The following is a 26,353-nucleotide window of genomic DNA, read 5'->3' on the forward strand; positions in this document are numbered from 1 at the left end:
ATACTAGAACCAGTTCTTGAAAAAAAATTATATCCATGTTCAGCATATTAAACAGATAAAGACAGGGATGTTTTGATGGAGGTGGGGGAGACAGGAGGCTTGAATTCTGTTCACCAGAGCCCACAGCACTTGCTTCACAAGAACTCAGAATTCTGTGGGATATGGATGGAAAACTAGTACTAAAAAACATAAAGCACTCTGTGGAAATGGCCTTTCTAGGGAGAAACTAAATCCAACATTCTTAAGCATTAGTCTACACACAAACCAGGCCATCCTACACAGAGGTGTGTGAGCATGGGATGAATTCACTCTGCCTGGACCCTGGTTTCCTAGCCTCACAGGTCAGAGGATGAATGTCAACTACCGTCTTGCAAGATCACTTTCCACCTTTAACTTGCTGAGTTGACAGCACTGATTCCTTGAAAACTCAGGGACAATCACTCATTTCTCATATAAATATATTAATCTAACTAGACTGCTTTCTTAAAAACTGAAATGAATTTCACTGAAGGAATAGGTTTTGTAGAAGGCAGGCAGAAGTTTTGTATAAGGGAATTATACCTAATGGTAGAGGAAATTAAGTCAACAAAACCTAGGAAAAGAATGACAAAAGTCACAGATATCCAGACAAATGGCTGAGGGTGAATGTTCCGCATTCTGTGATCTTTTGGAGGGTGCAATGGTGTGCGGTACAGGGAGGAGCACACCCACCCACACCCATTAACCTTCTCCCACCGGCACAGTCACTCACAAGCTCAAAACTCAGTTATGCCAATAATACTACTACAGTTCTATAAAGGTTTTAAACTAGTAGGAGCATTTATAACACTGTTTCTAGGGAGAAAACTAAATCCTATATTCTTAAGAACTAATTTTAGACAATAGCACATTTGTAAATTAGGAACTTAGACATGTCAAGAGTAACCATTTTTAGTATTTCAGATAAAAAAGAAATTGCAAAATTGTGGAACTTGGACCATATAAAAAGACAGCTCTCTGGAACCTGCTAGAACATGAACAGAAATTATATTAGGTACTGAAAGGCAAAACACTGTGCCTTCTATGTGTGCATTCTGTTAATTCCTTGACTATTTTACTCACCTGCATGTCTGATGCCAGAGTCTCATAAGTCTCTCTTAGGCAGTGCCAGTTCTGCCTGCCCAGGGTCAGGGCCACTCCTGGGAGGCTATACGCACAGTGCTTAGCAATTTCAGTGTCCACTGTCTGTGCCCGAGAGGGGTCAGTCATAGACAAGTACTGATCTAATAGAGCCTGAGGCACAACATCCTATGGAGAGAGAGACAGGACAGTGATGCAATCTGAACAGTGTAGATATAAATTAGGTAAACTTGTTTTTTAAATATATGAGTTTAACATAGCATCTGAAATAGCAGAGAAAACCCAATCTGAAATTTTCAGTTATCTAATAACTGAAAAGAAAAACATGCTGAGGGGAAATGCATATATAAATAAAAACAACTCTAAGAGAAAAACAATGAGTAAGATCTTAAAACAGAAAACAGCTTGAAGGACAATCAGAACTGATTTTTAAATTTAAAAGACACATTAAAATACAGCCAGACCCAGGCTAGGAGCCCTGTCCTGTACACCAAAAGGTTGTGGGTTTGGTCCCCAGTCAGGGTATGTACAGGAGGCAACTGATCAATGTTTCTTTTTCACATCGATATTTCTCTTTCCCCCTTCCTCTCTCTCTAAAATCAATAAACATATTCTCAGGTGAGGATTAAAAAATATATGACCAGTACCTTTCAATGTTAGCAAAGATTATGAAAGTTGATTAACCTAGTGAATATGGTTAAAGGTACTTCTGTGCACTATTAACAACATGTATTAGAAAAAAAAAACATAACTGCTGCTGAAAAGAGGTTCTGGCTGAAGTGGGATCTCGGGGAAATAGGTGTCATCCAGGTTGATGGAGACTCAGCCAGAAGTTATGGGACTTCTCTTCCGGGCACTGGAACCCTGGGCTGGAAACCTGGTGTGGGACCAGCACCCCTCGCTCCTCAGGAGAGACCTCCGCAGCTGAGATACCTCTTCCAGTTTTTAAGCACTGCAAGGGTGGGCTGGATCGCAATTTATGGAATCCCTGCACACCCACGTGAGCTAGCTGCTCTGAAGAGAGGAGGCATCTTCACTAAGGAGAGGACATCTCATGGTACCTATTATTGTTCTCAATTCTCCACATCAAGCCAGAAATAAACTTCAGATCTATTGAAAATTAATTACAGTGGTTTGATCCAAACTTCTGCCCCTTAGCACTGATTAAGAAATTTGAATCTTTCCAAAGATTCAAACACAGGATGTCTCTCTGTGTCTATAGAGTTAAATAAGCTAAAAAATAAATTAGCAGCTGATAACTTAAAAAAAGAAAAAAAACCACCACCTGCATTCAGATGGAAATTTGGCAATTACCTATAAAAATTTAAAGTGCATATACACTTAACCACTTGCATAAATGGGACAAAAAAGAATGTGTATATAATCTTGGTTATGAGTATATAATACAGCTTTAGAAGACTATACCAAAGAAAGGTGGAATTGGTTGCTTTTGGGGGGAAACAAAATAGATGGTATAGGAGAACAACTGAGCAAAAAAATCACTGAATGCCTTTGTACCTATTGAATTTTGAACTATGGAAACTTAGTATCTACTTTCAAAAAAGAAATTAAAATGGAAATAAATTCATTAAAAAGAATGAGACGATCTGTATGTATTGACTTGAAACTACGTGTCCAATGTAAGTGGTGAAAGCATATTTTAAACTATGAACATTTTCAAGACTATAACTCCATTTTTTATAAAGAGAAGCAATGAAAATAAAGAGCATATACCATTTGACCTAGGAAACCCACTTACAATAAGATATAGTCCCAGAGGCAAACAACATGCATGATCATGATGAATGTTAACACTGCTTACAACATGACAACAAAACTAAACCCGCTGGCGTGTGAGGAACGACTGGAGTTCCGGCCCCTTCTAACGGAGTAGGACCCCAGACGGTGTGGACGCCGTGCTGCTGTTGGGGGAGGGCGTCCTTATGTGCTCATACAGAAAGCTCTTCCAGGCAGGGAGAGCTGTCACGGCTACATGTTCTGATGATTTCGTAAGCATAGTTTCCCACACTTAAAATCTCTGAAATTGGAGTGCAACTTGTCACTGATGGCACTATACTGAACCTTTCCCCCCCTTATTTTCATCTCTAAAATTGAGCTGCATCTTATTCTAGAATTCTTGGCTACTAAAGCATGATAAAATACCTTAGTATAATGGTATAATTCTATTTGTCTTTGAAAAACAAAAAGGGGTGCACATATACCTACAATAGTTTTATATATTCACAATAAATTTATGAAGATACACAGAAGTAACTATGATCCGTGTTACTCTGCATAAAGAATGGGGTAACAGGTGTGAAAAGAGGAAGAGTTTTGCTATTTTACTCTACTATTTGAATTTCCTTGTTGAAAGCATAATATACTAGCCTTAATTATTTTTAAGATTTTATTTATTTTTAGAGAGAGGGGAAGGGAGGGAGAAAAGGCGAGGAGAGAAACATCAATGTGTTGTTGCTTCTCACACATCCCCAACTGGGGACCCGGCCCCCAACCCAGGCATGTGTCCTGATTGGGAACCAGCGACCTTTGGATTTGTAGACCAGTGCTTAATCCACTGAGTCACACCAGCCAGGGCATTGGTCTTAATTTTTAAAACTCATTATAAAAAAGGACAAAATTCAATGAGAAGTTGCTTTAAAAGAGGAATTAACAACAGACACATGAAACAAAGCAGTTTTGGTCACTTACTTGTACTTTAGATCTCCTTTCCTCATCAGGGCTAAAACTACTACTGGTGCTCAAGTCTGAATCATTGTGAATATAACGAAGGGTGGTCTCCATATTCTGTTAGGAAAAAATATTTACTTAAAAAATTGAACCATCTAACAAGTTTCCTTCATTTAAACTACCTTACTAAGTTACTTACCATTTGGGACTGCCAAAGATACAAGCACATATAAATTTTTCATGCTTTTAAAAGTTTATAAATACACATCAGGCCTCACAAGAACTTCCCTTGCCTTAAACTTGCTGAATAGGATGCCATATGTATGAAAAAGAATTTCAGAATAAAAATAATTATAGATTTGGAAGTAATTTTGAAATGGCCCAAATATCTAAAATTAGTTTATTTATAAAACAGTACCCAGAGAGAGGGTGCTTTCAGGCAACTGTTTCAAAAGCCCTGGGATGTCACATGTAATCATTCTGCTGCTGCTGCTAGTCTTGGCTATTCCTCATTTCACACATGTACCTTTTTAACAGTAAAAAAACACCCCCAAATAAAGCAAAGTACCTTCCAAAATGCAGAGATATCAGAGTATTCAAATCTATAATGATAATTAGTGGTCAGGGTTTCTTTCTGAATCACTAATATTCATACAAAATTTCTAATATACTAGATGTCACCAAGAAAAAACAAACCAGAAATCCACTAAAGGTCTAAAAACCCTCCTGCCATCCCCAATATATGCTTGTAGGCACTCTTTCCTGGGCTTTTCATTTAAGCTACTCTGATCTGTGACCATTTGATTCTGGCATTCAGTGGTGTATTTCTTCTCCCTGTTTACTGAAACAAGGGGTCAGAAATACTGATAACAAATGATGCTGGCTTGGTGGAATGTGGTAGAAAATTAAGGAAGGATCATACAGAACAGCTCCGAGTATACAGTGAAGATGATGCTAGTAACAGTACCCACCCTCACACTCCAGAGTCCAGATAATGCCACTGGCCCTCCGCAACATGGCCTCAAGTCCCGATCTTCTGCTCAGAATACTGTGTTGCTTGCTGCAGTGAAATGGTCCGATCAGAAACAAAGCACCTCTCCAAAAAGAAAAGGAAAAAGTTAATTATTCTTGATAAAGGGCTTTGTTTCCAGTAAGACTATTTCACTGCAGTGAGCTACATTAACATTGAGGCTACTAACTAAAATGGTCATGTAGACAGGATTAGGATTTACTTTTCCAAGCACTGAACATAATACTAATGTCACAAAGATAGGATGTGGTGACAATTACTTTTACTTTATGCAAAAGGGTAAGCTGAGAAAATCAGCAACAAACAGAATGTACTAACTAGAAAGTGATTAGCTACAATTAATCCCCAGTGCAACACTTCTGTTTCAAACTGCTCTCACTTGATAAACACTTTACTGAGTTTGTTACCTCAACTGCATCGCTGATTAAAGGCACAGAGGCATCATGATTTATTTTACAGTTTGGCAGCTCACTGACGCCCAGATCATCTTGCACATCACTTTTCTTCTCTGCATCACTGGCCTCTTCGTGAGCATCCAGGCTGGAAGCACGCAGTGCGGCAGACAGCACATCCACTTGTGCTATAGGCAGAATAGGGAAAGGATAATAAGTGGAAGAATTACAATGTGCTTTAAAGTTTCTTCTCCATTTGCATTATATGTTATCAATGAAATGTATACTTTTTGACACTGCACCAAAAAGCTGGAAAATAAACTCTACCATAGTAAATCATTAGTTCTTCAAGAGAAAAAAAAGTAGAAAACTAATATGCTTCTGTAAGATTAAAAATATTTATACACTACTATACATTATTCTGCGTTAGTATGAAAAGAGAAATGCTATCTAGTTTTGGAGGTACCTCCAGTTTATTAAAAGGAGTCAATTTCAGTGTGAGTTAACTATGTTTTGGTAGTGTATAAATTGAACTTATAAGACTTACTTACTAAGCTATTTTAGCAGAAGAGCAGTCACTTTACAAACCCTGCCAATATAAAACAATCGTAATTACAAAGATTTTTGTTGCAGTTAACATTTAAACATCTAATACCTTTTTCCAGTTTATTTTCTAACTTTTTTTGAAAATTAAATCAGTGACTTATCTCAAACACGGGGATCCCAAATGAGCACTGTGTTGCTTGCAGCAAACCAAACTGACAACTTCCCAAGTTCTTAAATCTGGTAAGTAGCACTGTCTATATTTTGAGTTCTACCTCTTCATAAAAGTGACTCAAAACTGAGATAAGCCATTCTTCCTTTCCCCACAAATGAGAAATTTAACAAAAAATATTGTTAACATTACTTCAGGTAACAATCCACCTGGATACTCAAAAATATAACAATTTATAAAATTTTAACTTTGAATTTATTTAGTACAAAGATTAGAAAGTGTGTCCCATTTAATTAAGATAACCTACTACTGTGCTGGTACATTTATAAAACTCTAAGTATATGAAATAGCTGGCAATAGGGTTACAGGGAACATATATGATGAGGTTCTGGTTTATTAGGTCATTATTTGCTAAATTAAGTACACAAACTAAGGTGTTTAATCATGAAGTTACTCATAAAAAATATACTCATTCTTTGGAGATTTTCAGCTGCATTGTGTTCTAAGCCTTTTAATTACTTTAGCTCCCCTTTCTGGAATCTTTTAAGTTTCCAAAACAAAGTAAAAATAGTATTAAAGTACACTGTACAATACATAAAGGTTAAAATGTTTTGTCCCACATAAAATTCATGGGGGGGGGGCTGGTGCCTAAGAGAGGGAGAAAGACAGAGAGAAAGAAAGAGATAGACAGATATCCCTAATACATCTTGTGTTCCCTAGGAAGGAACTAATAAATCAGAGTCTTTCACAGAAAATGCCTCATATAGATCCTTTATCTCTAAATGAACTATATTAAGCTTCATATTTAGGTTTGTACATTCATAAAAGTTTAAATGAATTAACACTTTGAAATTAGTTTCTTCAAAAGATTGATATAAAGATCATGAAGATACAGACTAATGCTGATTCCTTAGGAAACATGATGCTTAAATTCTCCATCAGAGAATGAGGTGAAATCTAACACTCGGCTAGTGCTGAAATTTTAGTAGGATATACCACCACAACACATTTTAAAAAAACTAAACACTTGGATCTTTATCCAGATCTCCATTTTTTAATAAACTATCTGTAATCCCAGGAACCAAAGCTCATTTAACCACAGGCTTGTGAAAAAACACAGCTGTAGTAATTTGTTCTCAGAAATAAGATCCACCTTCAAACAGAGTTTTACCCCTTCCCTGAAGTAGCTGGTACAGCAGAGCTAGACCTTTATAATCTCTACCTTTCCCACAAACTTTATTGGTAGTTAGTCACAAATTCCTATAACTTATTGATTTCAGTCAGTGAACAATATGATTTTTCTGACCATGACTGTCAAAAGGGCCCAATTCTTCTACTGAACCTAAACTGGAAAGAAATCTGTATTTCATGAGCTTGGGCCATTTTCCCTTTTGTAATCTACAAACCTAGTTGTGGCGAATCAAGCCGGCACCACTCATCCTACATGGGCAACGCTCAAACCCACCCCTGACTCAGCTGGCAATCCCGAATGCCAGGGATCTGAAACTGTCCTGGACAGACAGAAAAACCTCACATTCCCAAAGTATTTTGGGAAAGAGGATCTCTTACACCTTCTTCATATTTTACCACTCCCTTTTTGGCCTTTCATGTAGTATCTATTTCTAACTCAGAAAGGGCTTTATTTTTCTAAAAAGGAGTATTTCATTATAGTCTGGGAAAAAACTTAAAGTTTTTGGCCAAATTACACACACACACACACACAAAAAATCAACGCAAGGAAGGCAAGAGTTAAACTGTGAAACAAAGGTTGTCTTAAAATTAAAAAAAAAAAAAAATCCAAGTCTTGCTTTCCCTCCATGGCATGTGCTACCCATCAGTGACCAGGGAAAGAACAGGCAGACCCAAGGCCTGGAAAAGCTGAAGTTCACTGTGCAAGGGTTTCTCTGGACAGCGCCTCTCAGATCTTACTGTCCAACTGCCAAGAAAAAATGTATACTTGCAACATAACTAATTTGGTCCCTGATCAAAATTTAGTTTCTATTTTGCCTTAAAGTTCTACTTTTCAAAAATGTAGACATTTCCTGACAATTTGAAGAGAATGACCGCCCACAATCGCAGATTAGAAAAGAAAAAGCACCTAAAACTAAGGTGTATCCCTTTAAAAACTCAAAACACCATCTAACACTATAAGAAATTAAGGCATAGTAAAAATTTTCAATTAACTATGAAATTAACAAGGATTAAACATGCCCTCCGATGTCAGTAAAAATCAAATGCTTAAGAATTCTGTAGTCTAAGCAGAATATCCCCAACACTGCCCACCTACGTTTCATTGTAGAACACTCAACAAGTAGGCAGCTAATGGACTGTCTCACCCTTCTGTGCTCTGAGGCTGGGATTTTTGTCTGGTTTGTTGCTGCTATATATTTAGCATATAGGAGAGTATCAGGCACACAGAGGTGCGCGGTAGGTAATGTTAAATCAATCAATCAACGGATATGTTACAAAAGTTATCCTAATGGACGGAAACAACATGGCAAATTAAAAAACAGCAGGTTTAAAAGGTAAATTAGAAAGGTAAGTGATTTAACTCACAATAGAGTATTTGTGTTGAAATCTCCCAATTGTTATAATTTTATACAATTGTGTTGTTATAATTTTACAATACAACTTTAAGTCAAACATAATATTAGTAGCCATGTTCTGAAAATGTAGTCATATACTGAAATTTACAGGTACATGCAGGCCTTTTTATTTTTATTATTTCTTTATCCTCACTGGAGGAAGTTTTTTCATTGCTTTTAGAGAGAGCGGAAGGGGGAGAGGATTTAGAGAGAAGAAGAGGGGAAGAAAGATTGATGTGAGAGAGAAACATCAATTGGTTGCCTTTTGTATACGCCCCAAAGGGGACTGAACCTACAACCTAGCCATGTGCCCTGACATGTACCTAACCCATAACCTTTCAGGTTGGCAGATGACACCCAACCAACTGAGCCACATCAGCCAGGGCTGTAGGTCTTTTTAAAAAAAGCAAACTACACATGTCATAAAGTAGTTATTCAATATTTCACTATTTTTTGAAGATTTTATTTATCTTTAGAGGGGAAGGGAAGGAGACAGGGAGAGAAATATCAATGTATGGTTGCCTCTTGTGAGTCCCCTGCTGGGAACTGGCCTGCAACCCACGCATGGGCCCTGACTGGGAATTGAACTGCGATCCTTTGGTCCACAGGCCTGTGCTCAATCCACTGAGCTACACCAGCCAGGGCTCAATATTTCAGTATTTTTAAGGGCCTACTGTATGTCAGGAAACTAGAAGGTACTATAATACAGTGAGAGCTCCCAGAACAGGTTTAAAGCCTTTCTCCATAAAACTGAAATGTAAGAAAAACAAAGTATGAAAGTTACTGAAGTTTGATCAACTGAATAGAACTTAAGTTTATAAAAAAAATTTAAACAAAAAGCTAAAAATTGTAAAGACAAAAATTTATGAAGAATTGACTATCCTCATCCTGACTGCTGTAGTTTAGTGAGATGGGCATCATCCCACAAATGTAAAGGTCACCGGTGTGATTCCCAGTCAAGGTACATGCCTGGGTTGTGGGCCAGGTCCCCAGTTCAGAGCATGTGAGAGGCAACCTATCAATGTTTCTGTAGCGCACTGACATTTCTCTTTTCTTTTTCCATCCCTTCCCTTCTCTCTAAACATAAATAAAATCTTAAAAAAAAAACCCAACTGACTATCCTCATCTATGAACATCTTTAGTTTTAAGTGTAATTCTGTCTTAATTCTGTCTTTCAATCCTCCTCATCCTGGGGTGACAGAGAGTGGAAGGATGGAGAGAGACTATAAAGGCAAGATTTTGACGAATATTGTAATTTGTCAAACAAAACAAAAATCTTAGTACTTGCTAGATCATCCAGTTGTCATAAAATAAAAAATGCTGGTTCAGTGGGATACAAAATAAGTAAATGACAGAAGCCACAACTGAGGAATAAACAAAGAAAGTGAAACTTTAAGAGTTTTCCTACCATAAACTTGGCTGGTGTAGTTCTATTGGCTAAAGTGTCATCTGTAAACCAAAGGGTCATCGGTTTGATTCCCGGTCAGGGCACCTGCCTATGTTGAGGGTTTGGTCCCCATTTGGGGCACATACGAGAGGCAACTCATTGATGTTTCTCTCCTACATTGATGTTTCTCTCTCTCTCTTCCCCTCCCTTTCCCTCTCTAAAATTAATTAAGTGCATCCTTGAGTGAGGATTAAAAAAAGAAACCTACCATGAGAGATAAAAAATAGGATCTGCTACTGAAAATACTCACTCTCTGCTCTTGCCCTTGTTTCAGAATATAGTAAAAAAAAAAAGAACTACTGATCTATAAAACGAGGATAAATCTGAAATACATAGTGCTAAGTGACAAAAGTGAGACTCAAAAAGGTCTGTTATCGCTTGATTCTATGTATGTGGTATTCGGCAGCAAGCAAGATCACGGGGACATAAAACAGACCAGAGGTTGCTAGAAGCCGGGCAGGGAAAGAAGGATTGACTGTAAAGGGGAAAAGGGAGTGCTCTGGGGTGATGGAACTGTTCTGTATCTTGACTGTGGTGCTGGTTACCCACAACTGCATGTTTGTCAGGTCTCACAGAACTGTCCTTTGAAGCTAAATTTTACTGATTATGTCCCCATAAACCTTAAAAAAAATGAAATTGACCATCTGTCAGTTAAATTAACTTTTGACAATCAAGAATATGAAATTTGCTTTTCACCAAATCATTTTCCTCCAAATGTAAAATTGTAACAGAAAATCTTTTAAAAATCATGATAAATTAAAGGCAAATAAAGAAAACTGCTAATTTAATCGACATTAATGCAGCTTTCAAAGTCTGAACACAAGGTTTTGTATGTTTTAGAGGGATAATGAAAGTTATCCCTTTATGTACTATATTTTGTATCTACCTTTTTTAAACAATGGGTTTTTATTTTCTTTTGAAATATACTTTATTAATTATGCTATTCCATTGTCTCATTTTTTCTCCCCTTTATTCCTCTGTGATCTGCAGTTATTCCACCACCTTAGTTCATGTCCACAGTTCACACATGTAAGTTCTTTGGTTTATCCATTTCCGATACTATTCTTAGCCTCCCCCTGTCTATTTTGTACTTACCATTTATGCTTCTTATTCCCTGTATCTTTTCTTCCATTCTCCTCCTTTCCTCTCACCATTGATAACCCTCCATGTGATCTCCATTTCTGTGATTCTGTTCCTGTTCTAGTTACTTGCTTACTTAGTTTTTGTTTTAGGTTCAGTTTCTGATAGTTTTGAGTTTATTGTCATTTTACTGTTGTATTTTTGACCACCTTCTTTTTCTTAGATAAGTCCCTTTAACATTTCTTAGAATAAGGGCTTGGTGAAGATGAACTCCTTTAACTTGACCTTATCTGAGAAGCACTTTATCTGCCCTTCCATTCTAAATAACAGTTTTGCTGGATAAGGTCATTTTGGATGTAGGTCTATCCCTTTCATGACTTCAAATACTTCTCTCCAGCCCCTTCTTGCCTATAAGGTCTCTTTTGAGAAATCAGCTGACAGTCTGATGGGAACTCCTTTGTAGGTGACTGTCCCCTTAACTCTTGCTGCTTGTAGGATTTTCTCCTTCATTTTAATCTTGGCTAATATAATTATGATGTACCTTGGTTCCTCCTTGGGTCCAACTTCTTTGGGACTCTCTGAGCTTCTTGGACTTCCTAGAAGTCTATTTCCTTAGCCAGTTTGGGGAAGTTCTCTCAGTATTTTTTCAAAGAAGTTTTTGATTTCTTGCTCTTCTTCTTCTCCTTCTGGCACCCCTATGATTTGAATGTTGGAATGTTTAAAGTTGTCCCTAAGCCTCTCCTCATTTTTAAAAATTCTTCTTTCTTCATTCTTTTCTGCTTGAATGTTTCTTTCTTCCTTCTTCTCCAAACGGTTGATTCGAATCCAGGTTTCCTTATCATCACTGTTGGTTCCCTATATATTTTCCTTTATTTCACTTCGCACAGCTTTCACTTTTCCCTCTATTTTGTGACCATACTCAACCACTTCGAAGAGCATCCTGATTACCAGTGTTTTGAACTGTGCATCTGATAGGCTGGCTGTCTCTTCATTGTTTTGTTGTATTTTTTCTGGAGCTTTGATCTGTTCTTTCACTTGGGCTGCTTTTTTTTTTTTTACTTGGAGTCCCTGTTATGTAGTACGGGCCTTAGAGCCTTAGGTATTTGCTAGAGCAGGGCAACCCATGCTGCTGCCTTGTGGTGCTATATGTGGGGGGACGGGTTTGTGAGGGAACAGTGCCACTTGCTTAGCTCTCTGTTGGTTTCCAGTCATTTCCTCTGCCACTGCAAGCAAAGTGGGCCCTTCTGGTGCTGATTCCCAGGCAGGTGGGTTTGTGTACATTCTAGGACCCTGTGGGTCTCTCCAAAGAATTCTCCTGTGAGGCCCGGAGTTCCTCCAATCACTGCAACTCCCACATGTTCTGAATCAGTCAGGGTTTTTAGGCTTTATTTCCCCACACTGGAACCCTGGGTTGCACAATCTGTCTCACCCCACCAATTGTTCCTCCTGGTTTATCTGTATGCAAATGTGGGACCACCTGCTCTGCCAGCAGCCACCTTTCCTTGAGTCCTCTCTACCTCAGCTGCCGGTCTCTACCTCTCCTACTGGTCTGGATGAACGTTTCTTCTTTAAGTCCTTGGTTACTGGACATCCATGAGGTTTGATTTCAGTTATTAAAATCGACAATTCTAGTTATTTTTTGTTTTTAAATTTGTTGTCCTTCTTTTGGTTGTGCAAGGGGGCAGAGTGTATCCACCTACGCCTCCATCCTGGCTGGAAGCAATTTTTATCTGCTTTAAAAATGGATATTTACTAATACTGAGCAAACCAATATTTATAAATTTTAGCATTTAGAACAAGGCCAAAAAAATTCTACAAAATGATATTAATTCTAAAGACTTCTAATTATAGGATTTGTCAAATTATTTTTGTTTTAAATAGTACCTCAAATTTCATTGAATAAAGCTATGAAAGAGTCATTAGGAAGACCTTCATCTTCAAAGGAGCAAAAAGATAACATCTGCCTCAGGCCTTGGCCCCAGGATTTTAACCACTTTCCAAGTCCTGGCCCGCAGAACAATGGGGACTGCTTCAGGACTCGTCATTTTCCACACACTTACAACACATTCCACTTAATAAAAGGCAACTTTTGATTTGAACACAGGACAACTTTCTTTCAGGCTGTCATTCATAATGAAAGAATCTAGGCAATTCACATATGTAACCCAATGGAAAAGAGTCAGAACTGAAAAGTAATCTAATCAACCCTTACTGGCACCTATGGCTCTTAAAACACATCATATTCCACAGGAAAATTGGTTTATTTTGCCTACTTAGTAAACCATGGTCCTTCCTCGAAAAACACTGCATCCATTGCTGTTTATCAAAAAAGCTGAAAAGACCCAGAGCAAAACAGTTAACGCATGACAGGATTAAAACTGTAAATGTGAAACACTGTTTGAATGACTGTGAAAATTTCAGAGATTTGTAAATCAAAAATCCTGTACATATGACAGTTAGGAACATAGTGATGAGCTTATCTAAGTTATATTTCCTAAAAATAATATATTTATCAAGATAACACATTCAATTTATATTTAACAGGGCAGTTTTCCTGGGGAAAAAAGGTCAGAAAATAACATTTATATCAACTTTAGGAAAAAGAACTTGATTGAATTTTTCATACCTCTAACATCTGGATCATCAATATGCGGCTCTAGATTTTCTATCATTTCTTCAAGTTCCCTTCTGGTGGCCATAGTGATGTTTGAAGAACCTGGCATGGTTATTTCAGGTGTTTCTTCTGGTGTCTCTGGGTTGAGTGTATTCCCAGAGCCCTGCTCAAGCTCTATATCTAAATCTATTTCAGGAAGAGGAGTCCTCCAGAAATGGAAGGAGTTGTATAATTCCTGATCTAAGACCGCAGAATGTTGTGAACTGGCGCCAACCTCTGGCCGTAATGTAGATTTGTAGTTACCAGGTTTTTTATCATTCTCATTACTAGCTGCTTCCTGATGAGAGTCTGAGGACAAAGTACAAAGTAAAGAACCGTCCATTGGAACATTTATTTCACCTGGAGACTTCCTAGTAGTGTCGGCATGTTCTTCCATAGTGTTTTCCAGATTGACACTGGAATTACTGATATTGGGATCTGAAGATATGTCCTCTGGCCTGATTTGTGTATCCTCTGGGACTTCTTGATCTCTGATCCTTTCATTGTTTCATTTGGGGGTGGGGGGAAATGAAAGTATAAAAATTACTGAAAAAAATCAATGACAAATACTACATAAAGCATTTAGATAAGCTAAATATTAAAAATTATAAATTACCCATACATATTGAGTAGTTTATGTAAATTATTGATAATGCTTTTTTCCCATAAATTGTTCTATGTTCAGAGATGTAAACACATCTGTTAAGCCTAAGTCCAGATATTAAAGCATTGATATTAGTTGGTGAAGATAACATTTAAGAATCCTGGGGTTGTACAATACCATGACAATTTCAGTAATTTAATAAAAAACTAAAAAACAGTAGGAAGATAAAATCCTATGATGCATTTTAAGACACACACATTTTTAAAATTATCTGATTTTTAGGATTTTGGTACTTTCACTCTGCTCTGATGACATGTTGAAAAGCTAAGAATTAAAACCTACTTGCTTACATTAGAAAAAAAAACCCTCTATAAGGCATCAGAAAAGATCTTATTTACTATGTCACAAAATATGTAAGAATCCACTCAAGTGTCTTATTTTTATTTCTTCCAGTTTTTTAGCTTTCTGGCTCTACTCCCTTATGGAGTTATGATTTACTTGATAAGGACAGATAGTACACGTTCCTAAAGACCACTGATCACCACCATCCATTATGTCAATGTTTATCCCCTACATTTCATTAGACTCATTTAGCAAATATGTATTGAGCACGTACTAGGAACCAGAAATGGGTATTAAGGATTCATATGTGAGAGTGAGCTGAAGATCCTGCTTGTGAGATTAGAAATTAGAAACAAATAAAAAAAAACTTAACAAGGAAACAACTACCAGACAGAATTGTAAATGCAGAAGTATGCACAATGAACACAGGATGTAGAGACGGGAGCTGAAATTAAAAGGCTTTAGTGGAACTAATATAGATTGCGTTTAGAAGAACCAATAAATGTTTATGACCCTAAGGAAAAGAAAATTTTCAGAAAGAAGAAACAGAATATGCAACGGCAAGGGTGATAGAGAAAGAATAATATTTAGAAAATAGCAATGAGTTTATCATGGCTAAGAGGAGGAAATGACAGATGACAAGAATGAAAAACTGCAGAAATCACTTGTGTTCCATACTAAATACCTCTTGAATTATCCTATGGGCTATAGGAAATAATGTAGAAATTAAGAAACTTGCATTTTTAAATGTGTTATTTTTGAAAGACCATTGTGGAAGCAATATGGAAAGATGGTTGCAGGTGAGACAAGACGCAGGAAACACAGAAAAGCAGGTGAGAGACAGTGATGGCTTTCTGAGTGAAGGAAGTGTCTTTGGGACTACAGAAGTAAACACATTCAAATATACGTAAACCCAGTAGGATATGTTCACTTACTACATTCTGGGGAAACAAAGAGAGGAACCTGGGAAGATATCCAGATTTCTGATTAGAGCAATTGATTGGATGCTGGTAGCAACAACTAACAGTGAAAAATGCAAGAACAATTTAATAGGAAAGCTAATGAGTTCCAGTTTGGATAGACTGAACTGGGTATCTATGCCAAAGGTGGTGGTGATGTCCATGGGAAACTGATCAAACACTGGACACGGATTTAGAGGTCATCAACTCAGGGGACATGTGTAGGGCATATATGTGAGGCAAGAAATATAAATGAAGGGAAACACAAAAGCCATACAGAATAACAAAGAGTGAAGGCATTTTCCTTACATGAAAGGATTGTAAAGATGAGCATATTTTTAGACTTGGTAAAACAGGATTGTAAGAGATGAGGAAGGTACTGGAGAAACAGACTGATGAAATAACTGATAAAGGAAAAAGGATATGGGCTGAAGAACACAGGTAGACATATGAAGAGACACCTCTTACTAAGACACATGAAAGAGAAGTCAAGGATGGGTATGTAGGCAAATTTGTAAGGTAAATGTGGGAGAGAAACTGTATTCGGTGGGCTCAATCCCCTTGAACCCTGGCTAGTGTGGCTCAGGGGATTGAGCACCCACCCGCCTGTGAAATGAAAAGATTACTGGTTTGATTTCCGGTCAGGGGATGCCTGGGTTGCTGACCAGATGGGGGTGTGTGGGAGGCAGCTAACTGATGTTTCTCTCACACATCGATGTTTCTCTTCCTTTCTTTCTCCCTCTCTTCCCCCCTCTAAAAATAAATAAATATAATTTGTAAAAATAAAGATGCTCCCTTGAAATATTATGTGCCTTTATATATACACAATAAGATTATTAAACAGGAGGCTTTGTGCAAAAATGGAAAGTGACATTAACACCTATGTAATATCCCATACATGTTAAATAGTTAGCATATACGAGATCTGTCCAGAAGGTATCCAGCCACGTAATATGAAAAACTGAGACATTTACTGAAGAAGATATAAGACACAAGAAACACTGTACATAGGACATGACACCTCTGACACCTTCAAATGAGGCACCCTGGGACCTCACACAGTTCTCCCAATTGCCATCGGCTGCCCTGTCATATTTTCCTGAATCTTATCTACAATCTGAAATCTCTTCCTTTTCAAAGGAGATTTTAGTTTTGGGAAAAGCCAGAATTCCCAGCCACATCTGGGCTATAGGTGGACTGAATCACCTGGGTGATTTCATCAATAAATGCCACAGGCATGTTGTCGTGATGAAGCTGCCAATCACCAGTTGCCCATAACTGCGGCCTTCTCAATCTTCCAAATAGTTTCCAATGAGGAATGTTCAAGCTTAATGCAAAATCTGATGCAGAATCGTTGTCCTACTCACTCAGTTATTTTGAATGTGACAGTCACACAGTACACGGGCTCACTCAATGGCAACTACTGCCCCCACTGACTAGTACAGTGAAGTCGTCATTGTTCACACACTCACATTCTAGTGCACTTTCATTGGCTGCCAGGTCACACTGATGACGCACAAATTGTTCTCATTATATTAACAATGGCTGGATTTTTTTCTGGACAGACCTCATATATTCTCATGAAATTGTCAACTTTCCTCTGATTAGTCTTAATCTGTAGTAATAATAGTAATGTTCACATTATTTTCAGAAATATTTTTTAAAACATAATAATTATTTTTAGAAGTTTTTAAATACAAATAAAAATATTTATTAAGTCATCTGAAAACATACCACACAGTGACTGCATTTTAAATTCTGGTGTTGCCCTTCCATTCTTACAACTGCAAGATATGTAGTAGGCACACATAATAAAATTGTTACAACTGTGAAAAAACTGAATTATAAGTCTGAGATTCTTATCCCAGCATTGGCACCACATAAACAAAAAACCCAAGTCTTTTAGGGACTCAGATTTCCACATTTATTCCTTATTCATAAAAATGAGCAATTGTCCTAGATAACCTATAAGATCCTTTTCCTTTCCAAAATAGTTCTTACAGCTAGTGCTATAATGCAAAACAAGTATCTTCTATGTGTATGAATTATTTATTTTCCAATTATGTTGTTCTTAATAAAAGATCTTTTTTCTTTTGTTTTAAAGAACACTAGTGTAATAATTGGTAAAATCTGAACAAAGTCTTTTGACAATAATATTGTATCTATGTTAATTTCTTAATTTTTGTAATAGGACTGTTTGGTTATATATTAATGTCTATGTTTTGAGGAAGCACAGTCAAATATTTTAATAAGTAAAAAGAAGATGTCTAAAACTTACTCTCAAAGAATTCATAAAAAAAGAATAATAAAGCAAATATGGTAAATGTTGACATTTGGAGATCTAGGTAAAGAGTGTATAGGATGCTTTATGTTATTTTTGTAGTTTTTCTGTATCATGCAAATTTAAAATTTGCATGATATCTGTATGATATCTTGTATGATATCTGTATGTATCAATTTTAAAATTTATCGTAACAAGGAATTGTTTTGTGGGAGTGTGGAGCAAATGAATAAAACTTGTAAGGCCTTATCTATTGCCTGAGGAATTTTAGAAAGCTCTTTTAGGCCATTCAGTACATAAAACTATTCCAAGAGCCTCAAGTGTCCTGATCCCTATATCCACCTTAGCATTCAGATTGAATTTTAATATTAAAATTAATACATTAACTTTTAATATTCTTAGTAAAAACAAATACTGGCCAAGTCATTTTTTGACTAATGTAAAATCAATAGTTTGTTCAAACTTAAAACTCCTAGTACAATTTTAAAGAGACAAAAATATTCCCTAGTATTAAATTCTGGGAAGAATTATGTATGTATGAATGGTAGTTGCTTCAAACTGTCAAAAATGTGAATTCTCTAAATACTGATTTTTACCCCCCAGACTGCTAAATGCAAAAATTCTGATATTCTGTCAGACTTTCAAATACCATTGCACAAACATTGTTTTGAAAATTGAGGAGACATGATTTGCATAGTGAGAATTATCTTCTAGGATATCACAGGCAACAAGACCACCAGAGAGTAAGCCAGAGGTTTCTCTCAAAAAGAACCTTACGTCTCTTTTAGTTTATAATTAATCTTTACAGTTCCTGGCTAGAGACAGTGGGCCAAAAAATAAGCACATGGATATGTATTTCAAGGAGAAAATGACCCACAGAATATCTGCTTAAAGAAGCACTGTATCCTGAGATAAATGCAAAGAATACCATCCAAGATACATCTTTCAAGCACTGGGAACGGACTAAATAATGTTTTAACATCAGCAAAACACTTCTGAATTTGTACCAATAACAATTTTACTTTCACATAGTTGGTATTAAGCTAAATGAACAGAAACTAGTGTAAGTGGCTCAGTAATTCAAGGCTTTTGAAATTAAGTCTATTTCCTTATAATAATTTATTCAAGATTTACACAATGCCAACCATGTGCCAGGCCCAGTGAAGGTGGTAGGGTACACAAAGATAAAACACTAGATTACTACATTGAATAGACTTATAGTCTGCTATAGATATACACAAACACACAACTGAAAAGATATGATTAAAAATTAGTGTTATTCGAGTCCTCCTGACAGCCAAGATGAATCTTTCCTTGAAAAACACAGGGAAAGATTCTTGGAGGTAGTGAGTTTACAGACAGCAAACACACTGCCAGTAACCTTATTAAATGAGGTATAAATGGAACAGCAGGGTTTCCCTAACAGAAAGCAGGGAAAATGAAAAGAACAATGTGGTTCAGAAATCAATGAAACTGTTGGCTTGGCAAAATTTAGAAATGCATATTTGAATATTTAACTCTGCTTCTGGAAGTAATCTTTATTAACATCTTCAAAGAACCATTAATAGCCTAATCTGGGGTAAGTGAAAGATAAATTTTGAATATAAAATCAGATGTTTATAATCAGTAAATGATTCAAAGCATGTTAAATGATATTAAATGTTTCCAGGATTAGATAAAACAATATATAATAAATAAGCAGCAATGGAAATATATTGCCAAAAACTGGCTTACTTAGTAACATATTTGAGAAATCTGAATTCTAAGAAACTGAGAGGACCTTGACAATAGAAACTAAGTTTCCTATTTCTATCTACGGTAGCTGGTTCTTAGTAGGTGCTCAATTAATTTGTGCCTAATCAATCTCAAAGAACAAAACAACAGTTTTAACAGAATTTAAAACAAAAGCCAGTGCAATATTTAAGAGAGGACAAAATAATGCTTATTAAGATTAGTAATATATAGGATGACTCTTTTTGAAACTAGAAAGTAAAACTACACCAAAGCTTTTACAATGTTTAACACAACTCCTTCCTTAGCCAGGAACCTTCCTTTCCCTCCCCTATACCATTAACACAATTCAATAAAGTCAAATAATCTAGTGAAAATCCAATGCTACAAATAGTATTGACTTGACATTAAGATGTACCTCATTACAGTGGAAGAGAAATTACGGTTTGTAGCTAAAAGATAACTACCTTTAAATAGCTCTTCCAATAATGTCCTACATAGACCCGCAGTCAGCAAAACTACTGGCCCTGACAGCCACACCAACTATTCTTGTCAATGAAGTTTTACTGGAACAGAGCCAAGCCCATCTGTTTATATATTGTCAATGGATGCTACACACTGCAAAGGCAGAGTCGAGTAGTGACATAGACCGAAAACATAGTTATTTGGCCTTTTAAACACAGTTTGCTTACCCTATACTAAGCAGTTCTCTCTAAATTTTTATTTTCACTTTGCTAGACTAGCTCCAGATTTGAAAACAAATAAAAGTTATATCATAGCCTTTGTACAGTTAGATAGTGGAATGATACGTTGACTTTAAAAATGAAAAACAGATAATAACCCCCCACCCCCAGTCTGTATTTTTGTCAAATTTCTTGCAGCAGCTGTTTTTTGAAAGAACTGACAGATTGTGCTTGCGAGGAAGGCAGGTTTAGAGTGATTTTTCTTCCTTTACAAAAAACAGTACCTCAGGTTTGTTTGGCTATTCAGCAGGACAGTAGGAGAACGGGCAAAAAGGTAAAACAAGGCAGCAGAGAAGAAAGGAAGAACTGCCAAATCAAAACACCAAGAAAGCAAATATCACAGTATCAAGACCTACAGAAGAAAATGTCCATTAGCATCATGACAAGGGAGGGACAAGACACTATGGTAACTCAAGCATTATCGTAGGGACTGTTTCAAAAACAGGTATTCAATTATTTCAAGTGCACACTTGCAAAAGTTTGTGCTTATTTCCCATGCATTAAGTAAGGTTTGAATTGTTTTTTTCCTAAGTATAATTACAATAAATTTTCAAACCTAAAACTCAAATCAAAATTTTTAAATGAAAAACATTAAAAAATAAAAATAAGAGTGGTCTTCTAAGTTTCATTTTAAAACCTGTGGCCCTATTAGACTAATATACTTAAAACTGATATTCTGGTTAGTAAGTACACTGCTTGGGTGCTAATCATTTAAATACTCTTCTCCTCAACTGAGATTATCATCATCATTCCGTAGCAGAGACTCCAAGATCCATAATTAAATAACTGACAGGAAGGAAAAATAATAGTAAGAAATGGACTAAGTACTAAAACATATTCCTAAATTAGGTTTTAATTCTTAAAAACCCAAACCCTTTAAATCATATGATTATTACACCTCACATACTCTAAGGGTCACCAGATGATTTACTAGGTAAATAATTTGTTAAGTAAACTTCTAACCTGTTATTGTAGCGATCATTTTATATTACAGTGCCCTACATGCATGGCATCAAGCTAAGTGTGTCTTGTGTGTCTTGATCTAATCAGTTACTACACAGCCAACCGAAACAATGTTTAACAAATGTATTTAAAATAGAGAACTATAAAAATATTTATCAATTTATAAATCAAGAGAAAAATAAACTCTCCAAAAACAACACATTATAAAATAGTGAAAATTAAAAAGAAGTTCCCAAGCAGTAAAACTGGAAAGCAAAGTTGTAAAAAATTATACCTATTTTTGTCTTCTACTGATGTATCTTCTGAGCTTTTGTTTTCTTCTTTAAAATATTGGCCTGAGCTAGATGGATTAGCAAAAGTAGATATGAAAGGTCCCAGAGACTGAAAAGCTGCTTGGCGAACCTAGGAAGAAAAGAAAAGTCATAAAACATAAAAATACAGGACTATTTATTAATAATCTACTTTCCATATACTGAATGATGTGCATTTAAGATCGTAAACTTTTTCTAAAAGAAACCTAGATTCAGAACTATAAGTCATTCTTCAGCAAAAATGTAAAACTTTTTATAAACTATTTTTTGTTTTTTGTTCAATCCTGGCTTGAATATTTAAACCATGAGAGTATGAAAATGAGATCCTACAAAACATTTACATAACACAAAACTAAAGAAAGTCCTGTTGGGGTCTCAGGAACGAAAAAGATGTCAAACTGCAAATATGAAGCAATAAAGTCCACAAAATGGCATAAACCAATTTAATGTTTTCAGGTAGCAAAGACTAATTTTTTCACTACACATAAGCAAGACAGATGTATGAGAACTACATACACATTCATCAGAAATATAATATCAGCTTAAACTATATTTCGCAAAAGTCTGGAGGCATATATTATTGTGATCAATGAATGTCTCAAGTAGTAAAGCTGAAAATGTTACAGAATTTTACTTCATATTATGTTTCTGTATTATGTTTGTAATCAAGATTAAAAAACACATTTAGAAAGGAGACATTTTATGAGAGAAAGTAGAACGATGGATACAATCTAACAAAAGCAATTATGATGAGAAAAACTATTAACCAATTTCTCTGAGATTATACCTTTTAGGCATAACAATACCTTTTCCAAGTTTTAAAATGAGGATTACAGGCTATATATAAATTTCACAAAGGTAAATACATGTCAAGTACACCTATTATTGATATTTACCTGTTTGAAGAAACAGTTACAAAATGATTCGATTTTTTAAAAAAGGCTAAAATTATACACATGACAGCAAAAAGAATAGCATGTATGTGTTAACTTAGAGATTCCCCCCCTTTATATTTCCCTAACAGCATAACTTTTAAAATTATATGCATGAGTTTAGTCTACTCTGAATACTGTTAAATTCAGTATTAAATTTAATAATCTACTTTAATAAATCTACTCTGAATACTGTTAAATTCAGTCTACTCTGAATACTCTTAAATTCCTTAAAGGTATGTTTATATATACCTCAAACAACTGAGGTATATATAAATTTACCTTTAAGGAATCCTTTATTTTATACTTGATCTTGGCCAAAAGGGCAAGAAGCGATGGGAATCCTTTATTTTAATACAAAGCTATTCCCAAATTAACAGCAAATACTGCATGTTGCTCTGCCAAAACTATGACAAAATAGTTGAAACTTCAAAATGAAAACTCTGATAAGCTACACATTCTAATAATCTTATATAAGATAACAGAAAAACATCAGAATAGTACAGCCTTAGTACTAGATTTTATTTTGAAAATGAGTGTGGTGAGCCCTGGCTGGTGTGGCAAAGTGGATTGAGAGCCAGCCAGGATGCCTGTGAACCGAAAGGGTCACCAGTTCAATTCCCAGTCAGGGCACATGCCTGGGTTGTAGACCAGATCCCCAGTGTGGGGTGCACAAGAGGGAACCACACTGATGTTTCTCTCCCTCTTTCTCCCTCCCTTCCTCTCCCTTTAAAAATAAATAAATAAAATCTTAAAAAAAAAGAAAAGGAATATTGTGAGATCCTAAAATCAACTTCTGCAAGGCAGCATAAGAGCTCCACTGACCCACGCTCACCAGTGAAATGGGAAAAACCCCCAGCATTCAACCGCTCTGGAAAATGTCTGAAGGGAAAACAACAAATTAATGAATATGTAGTGGTACCTGAATGGAGAGCAGCTCAGGGAGCCAGAGCTTCCATCCAGATGGCTATAACCATACAGTGGGCTCTCCCTCCCCAAGATCCCAGCCTGCTAAGAAGGCTTTCAGCATTTCTCCGACTACCCTCAGCTACCTGTTACTGAAACCAGGTCCTGGGAAAGTGCAGTGGAGCGGTGGGGGCTCCCTTCTTCCACCCAAGGTCCATTAGTGGAACAGAGGCTATACCAGATGCGGCCCAAAATCTTGAGGTCCCGACAGTCCACGCCCCAGCTGGTGAGGCCAGGAGAGACAAGCCAAGAGTACCTCAAGCTGGTGAACCTCCCACTGCTACTAAAATGCTCTCATCCCATGGGTGACTGTGGGCATACCCAAAGCTGTGCCTCCTGGAAGGGGGAAATGAGAGTCCACTGAAGTATTCTACCAGTCACTAAACAAACAAATAACAAGCACTGGAGATGGATACCCGTACCCAACTTTACTACAGTAGCTAAAATGTCAGTTTCCAACAAAAAATTATGAGACATGAAAAGGAACAGAAAAGTATGATCCATACACTGGAAAAAATATTAGGTAACAGAAGCTGTGTGAGAGTGGTAAGATGTTGGACTTAACAACACCAAAAATCTTCAAAGTAGCCGTCACAAATTGTCCACAAAACTAAAGGAAAGCATGACTAAAGAAGTACAGATATGAGGACAATGTCACAGGAAATAAAGAAAATTAGTAAAGAGAGAACAAAAACAAAGAACCATTTTTGTCTTGGAATATGGAGACGGAGTAGAACAGAGCAGATTCCATTTCCCGTACACAAGGGAGAAAATCCTGGCAGACCTACTGAGGAACAGTGATCAACCAACAGTTACCCAGCATTTATGAAATTATGAGACCAGAGAGTGTGACAGAGGGACCAGACAGCTACAGGTCAGTGGGGTCTCGGGACCTGAGTAAAGACAAGCGTAGCGGTGGCGGTGGCCGGCACCTTCAGCCAGCACCTAGTGGCCTTGGTGCTGCCGCCATGGTCGGGGTCCAGAGGCTCCAATCTGTGACCAGTAATGGGGGCGCCTGCCACGGTCTCTTCAGGAGCCCCGGCACCTGGCGGGTCTACGGCAGACTCTTTGGGAGCTTTGGGCCTGCTGCAGGGACCTTGGGAGAGAGCTGGATCATCAGCTCCCTCCCTCCTCGTCTAAGCAAGGCTGGGCAACACCGGGCAGAGACCTGTCTGCTTGAGTTTACAGAGAAGGTAACAAGGACAAGGGGCTGTGTTCAACTTCGGACTCTGTGGCTGCCAGCATGCCAGCCCGGGAAAATTGAGAGGCACATTATTGTCACCAGTCTGCCTGGGGAATGGGCTGGGCTGAGAGGCAGGCTTTCTAGAGTTTTTTTTGGAAAGTGGACTGAGGTGTTCTCCTGCGACGGCAGCTTGGCTTGCTTCCCACCCACCCTGGCAGCGATCCAGAGGATAGGCGGAAGCCCTTGAGTTCCACCACAGAACTGGGAAGGACCATGCCAGATCCTGCAAGATCCAGGCAGCCTGGCAGGCGCCCGGGCGTTGGCACCCCAGTACAGCAGCCTAGCTGGCACACGCATGCCTGAACCCCAACCCACAAGAGAGGACCCCCGGGGAAGGTGCTCAGAAAAGAACCTAGATCCCCTTCCTGGAGCACTGGGGAGAGGCTTGCTCTTGGGAACGCACTCTCAGAAAGACTACACCAATTGACACACAGCCTGCTGCAACCAGAAAAGCGGGTTTGGACAGTTTGAAACCAACACGGGATTTTTTTTTTTTGGTGTTTTTTTCTTCTTCTTCTTCAGTAACTTTTTTTAAAAGTAATCTCATATTTTTTAAATTTTATTATTGTTTTATTTTCCAATACTTTTTCAATCCCCTTTGTTTTTTCCTGTTTTAGTCCTTCTTCCTTTCTTTCCAAACTTACCACTTTTTTCTCCCTTCTCCTGCTTTTTTTTTTCCTGTTTGTTGCTGTTTACTTTTACCCACAAGGGACACAAACAACTGAGAACTGCAAAAAGATTAGAGTGGGACCCCAAGAGGGGGCATCCGAACACCAGAGACAGAGAGACAAATTTCACTTTGCTATAGCAGAGAAGCCACAAGTTGCTGCATATTTGCATTATTTTTTTCATTACTCTCACTTCTTTTATATTTAATTGTATCTTTGTATTCCTCCTCTTTCTGCATAGGCTTCTTAGTCTGGGCTGGCTATACTGCATTATTTGACAGGTTTCCCCTGTTCTCTCCTCCACAGTACATTGCTAGCTTTCTATACTTCATACCACTTGTTTCCCTTTAGCACCATACCCAAAGCTCTATATCCCCCTATTCAGACAGATCACATAAAGTCTGTCATGATTGTTGCTCTAATATTATTGTAAATAATAGCTGTTCTACACAACTGTAAATACTTCACAACACATCTCCCAGATCTTAGCCCACTTTACAGGTTCCTGAATTCTATTACTGTATTGATTAACTCTATTTGCTCACACACTATACCTATTTACTATTCTTTACTCTCACTTTACCTTAAAATCTCAACGCCTGCAACCTCACTGCTTTCTAGATCCAACTCACAAGCCTTCCCACCCCGACAAGAGACGTATCTTTTGTCCATCGTTCTTAAAAGTGGCAAGTTGGGTTGAAGATTATGGTTAACACTATATATAGCCTAAAGATCTCCTATCTCTTCTCTACCAGCTGTGACTGTAAATAACATAAAATATTCTTCTGCTGTCATAAACTATTTTGCCTCCCCCTCCAACTGTTCACACATACACACAAAAAGGAGTAGGTGGAAGCAGAGAACATAAAAATACCTGCAGGAGACTGCACCACTGAATTTC

At 37.2% G+C, this 26,353-nt stretch overlaps 1 protein-coding gene across 4 annotated transcripts in view; it reads right to left on the reverse strand.

Annotated features, from left to right (window-relative positions):
• PPP4R1 (protein phosphatase 4 regulatory subunit 1) overlaps positions 1 to 26,353 on the reverse strand; it is an 81,292-nt gene that overhangs the window by 11,337 nt on the left and 43,602 nt on the right. For all 4 annotated transcript variants that reach the window (XM_037050364.1, XM_037050366.1, XM_037050365.1 and 1 more), the window contains 5 exons: positions 21,607 to 21,734; positions 13,683 to 14,206; positions 5,245 to 5,417; positions 3,829 to 3,924; positions 1,102 to 1,287 (listed from right to left, as the gene is read on the reverse strand). In XM_037050364.1, the coding sequence (XP_036906259.1) occupies positions 1,102 to 1,287; positions 3,829 to 3,924; positions 5,245 to 5,417; positions 13,683 to 14,206; positions 21,607 to 21,734 (1,107 nt within the window). The remainder of the gene's footprint in view (positions 1 to 1,101; positions 1,288 to 3,828; positions 3,925 to 5,244; positions 5,418 to 13,682; positions 14,207 to 21,606; positions 21,735 to 26,353) is intronic.

This window comes from Sturnira hondurensis, unplaced genomic scaffold, assembly GCF_014824575.4.
Source record: "Sturnira hondurensis isolate 20B ecotype Veracruz unplaced genomic scaffold, ASM1482457v3 Scaffold0006713, whole genome shotgun sequence".
NCBI lineage: Eukaryota > Metazoa > Chordata > Mammalia > Chiroptera > Phyllostomidae > Sturnira > Sturnira hondurensis.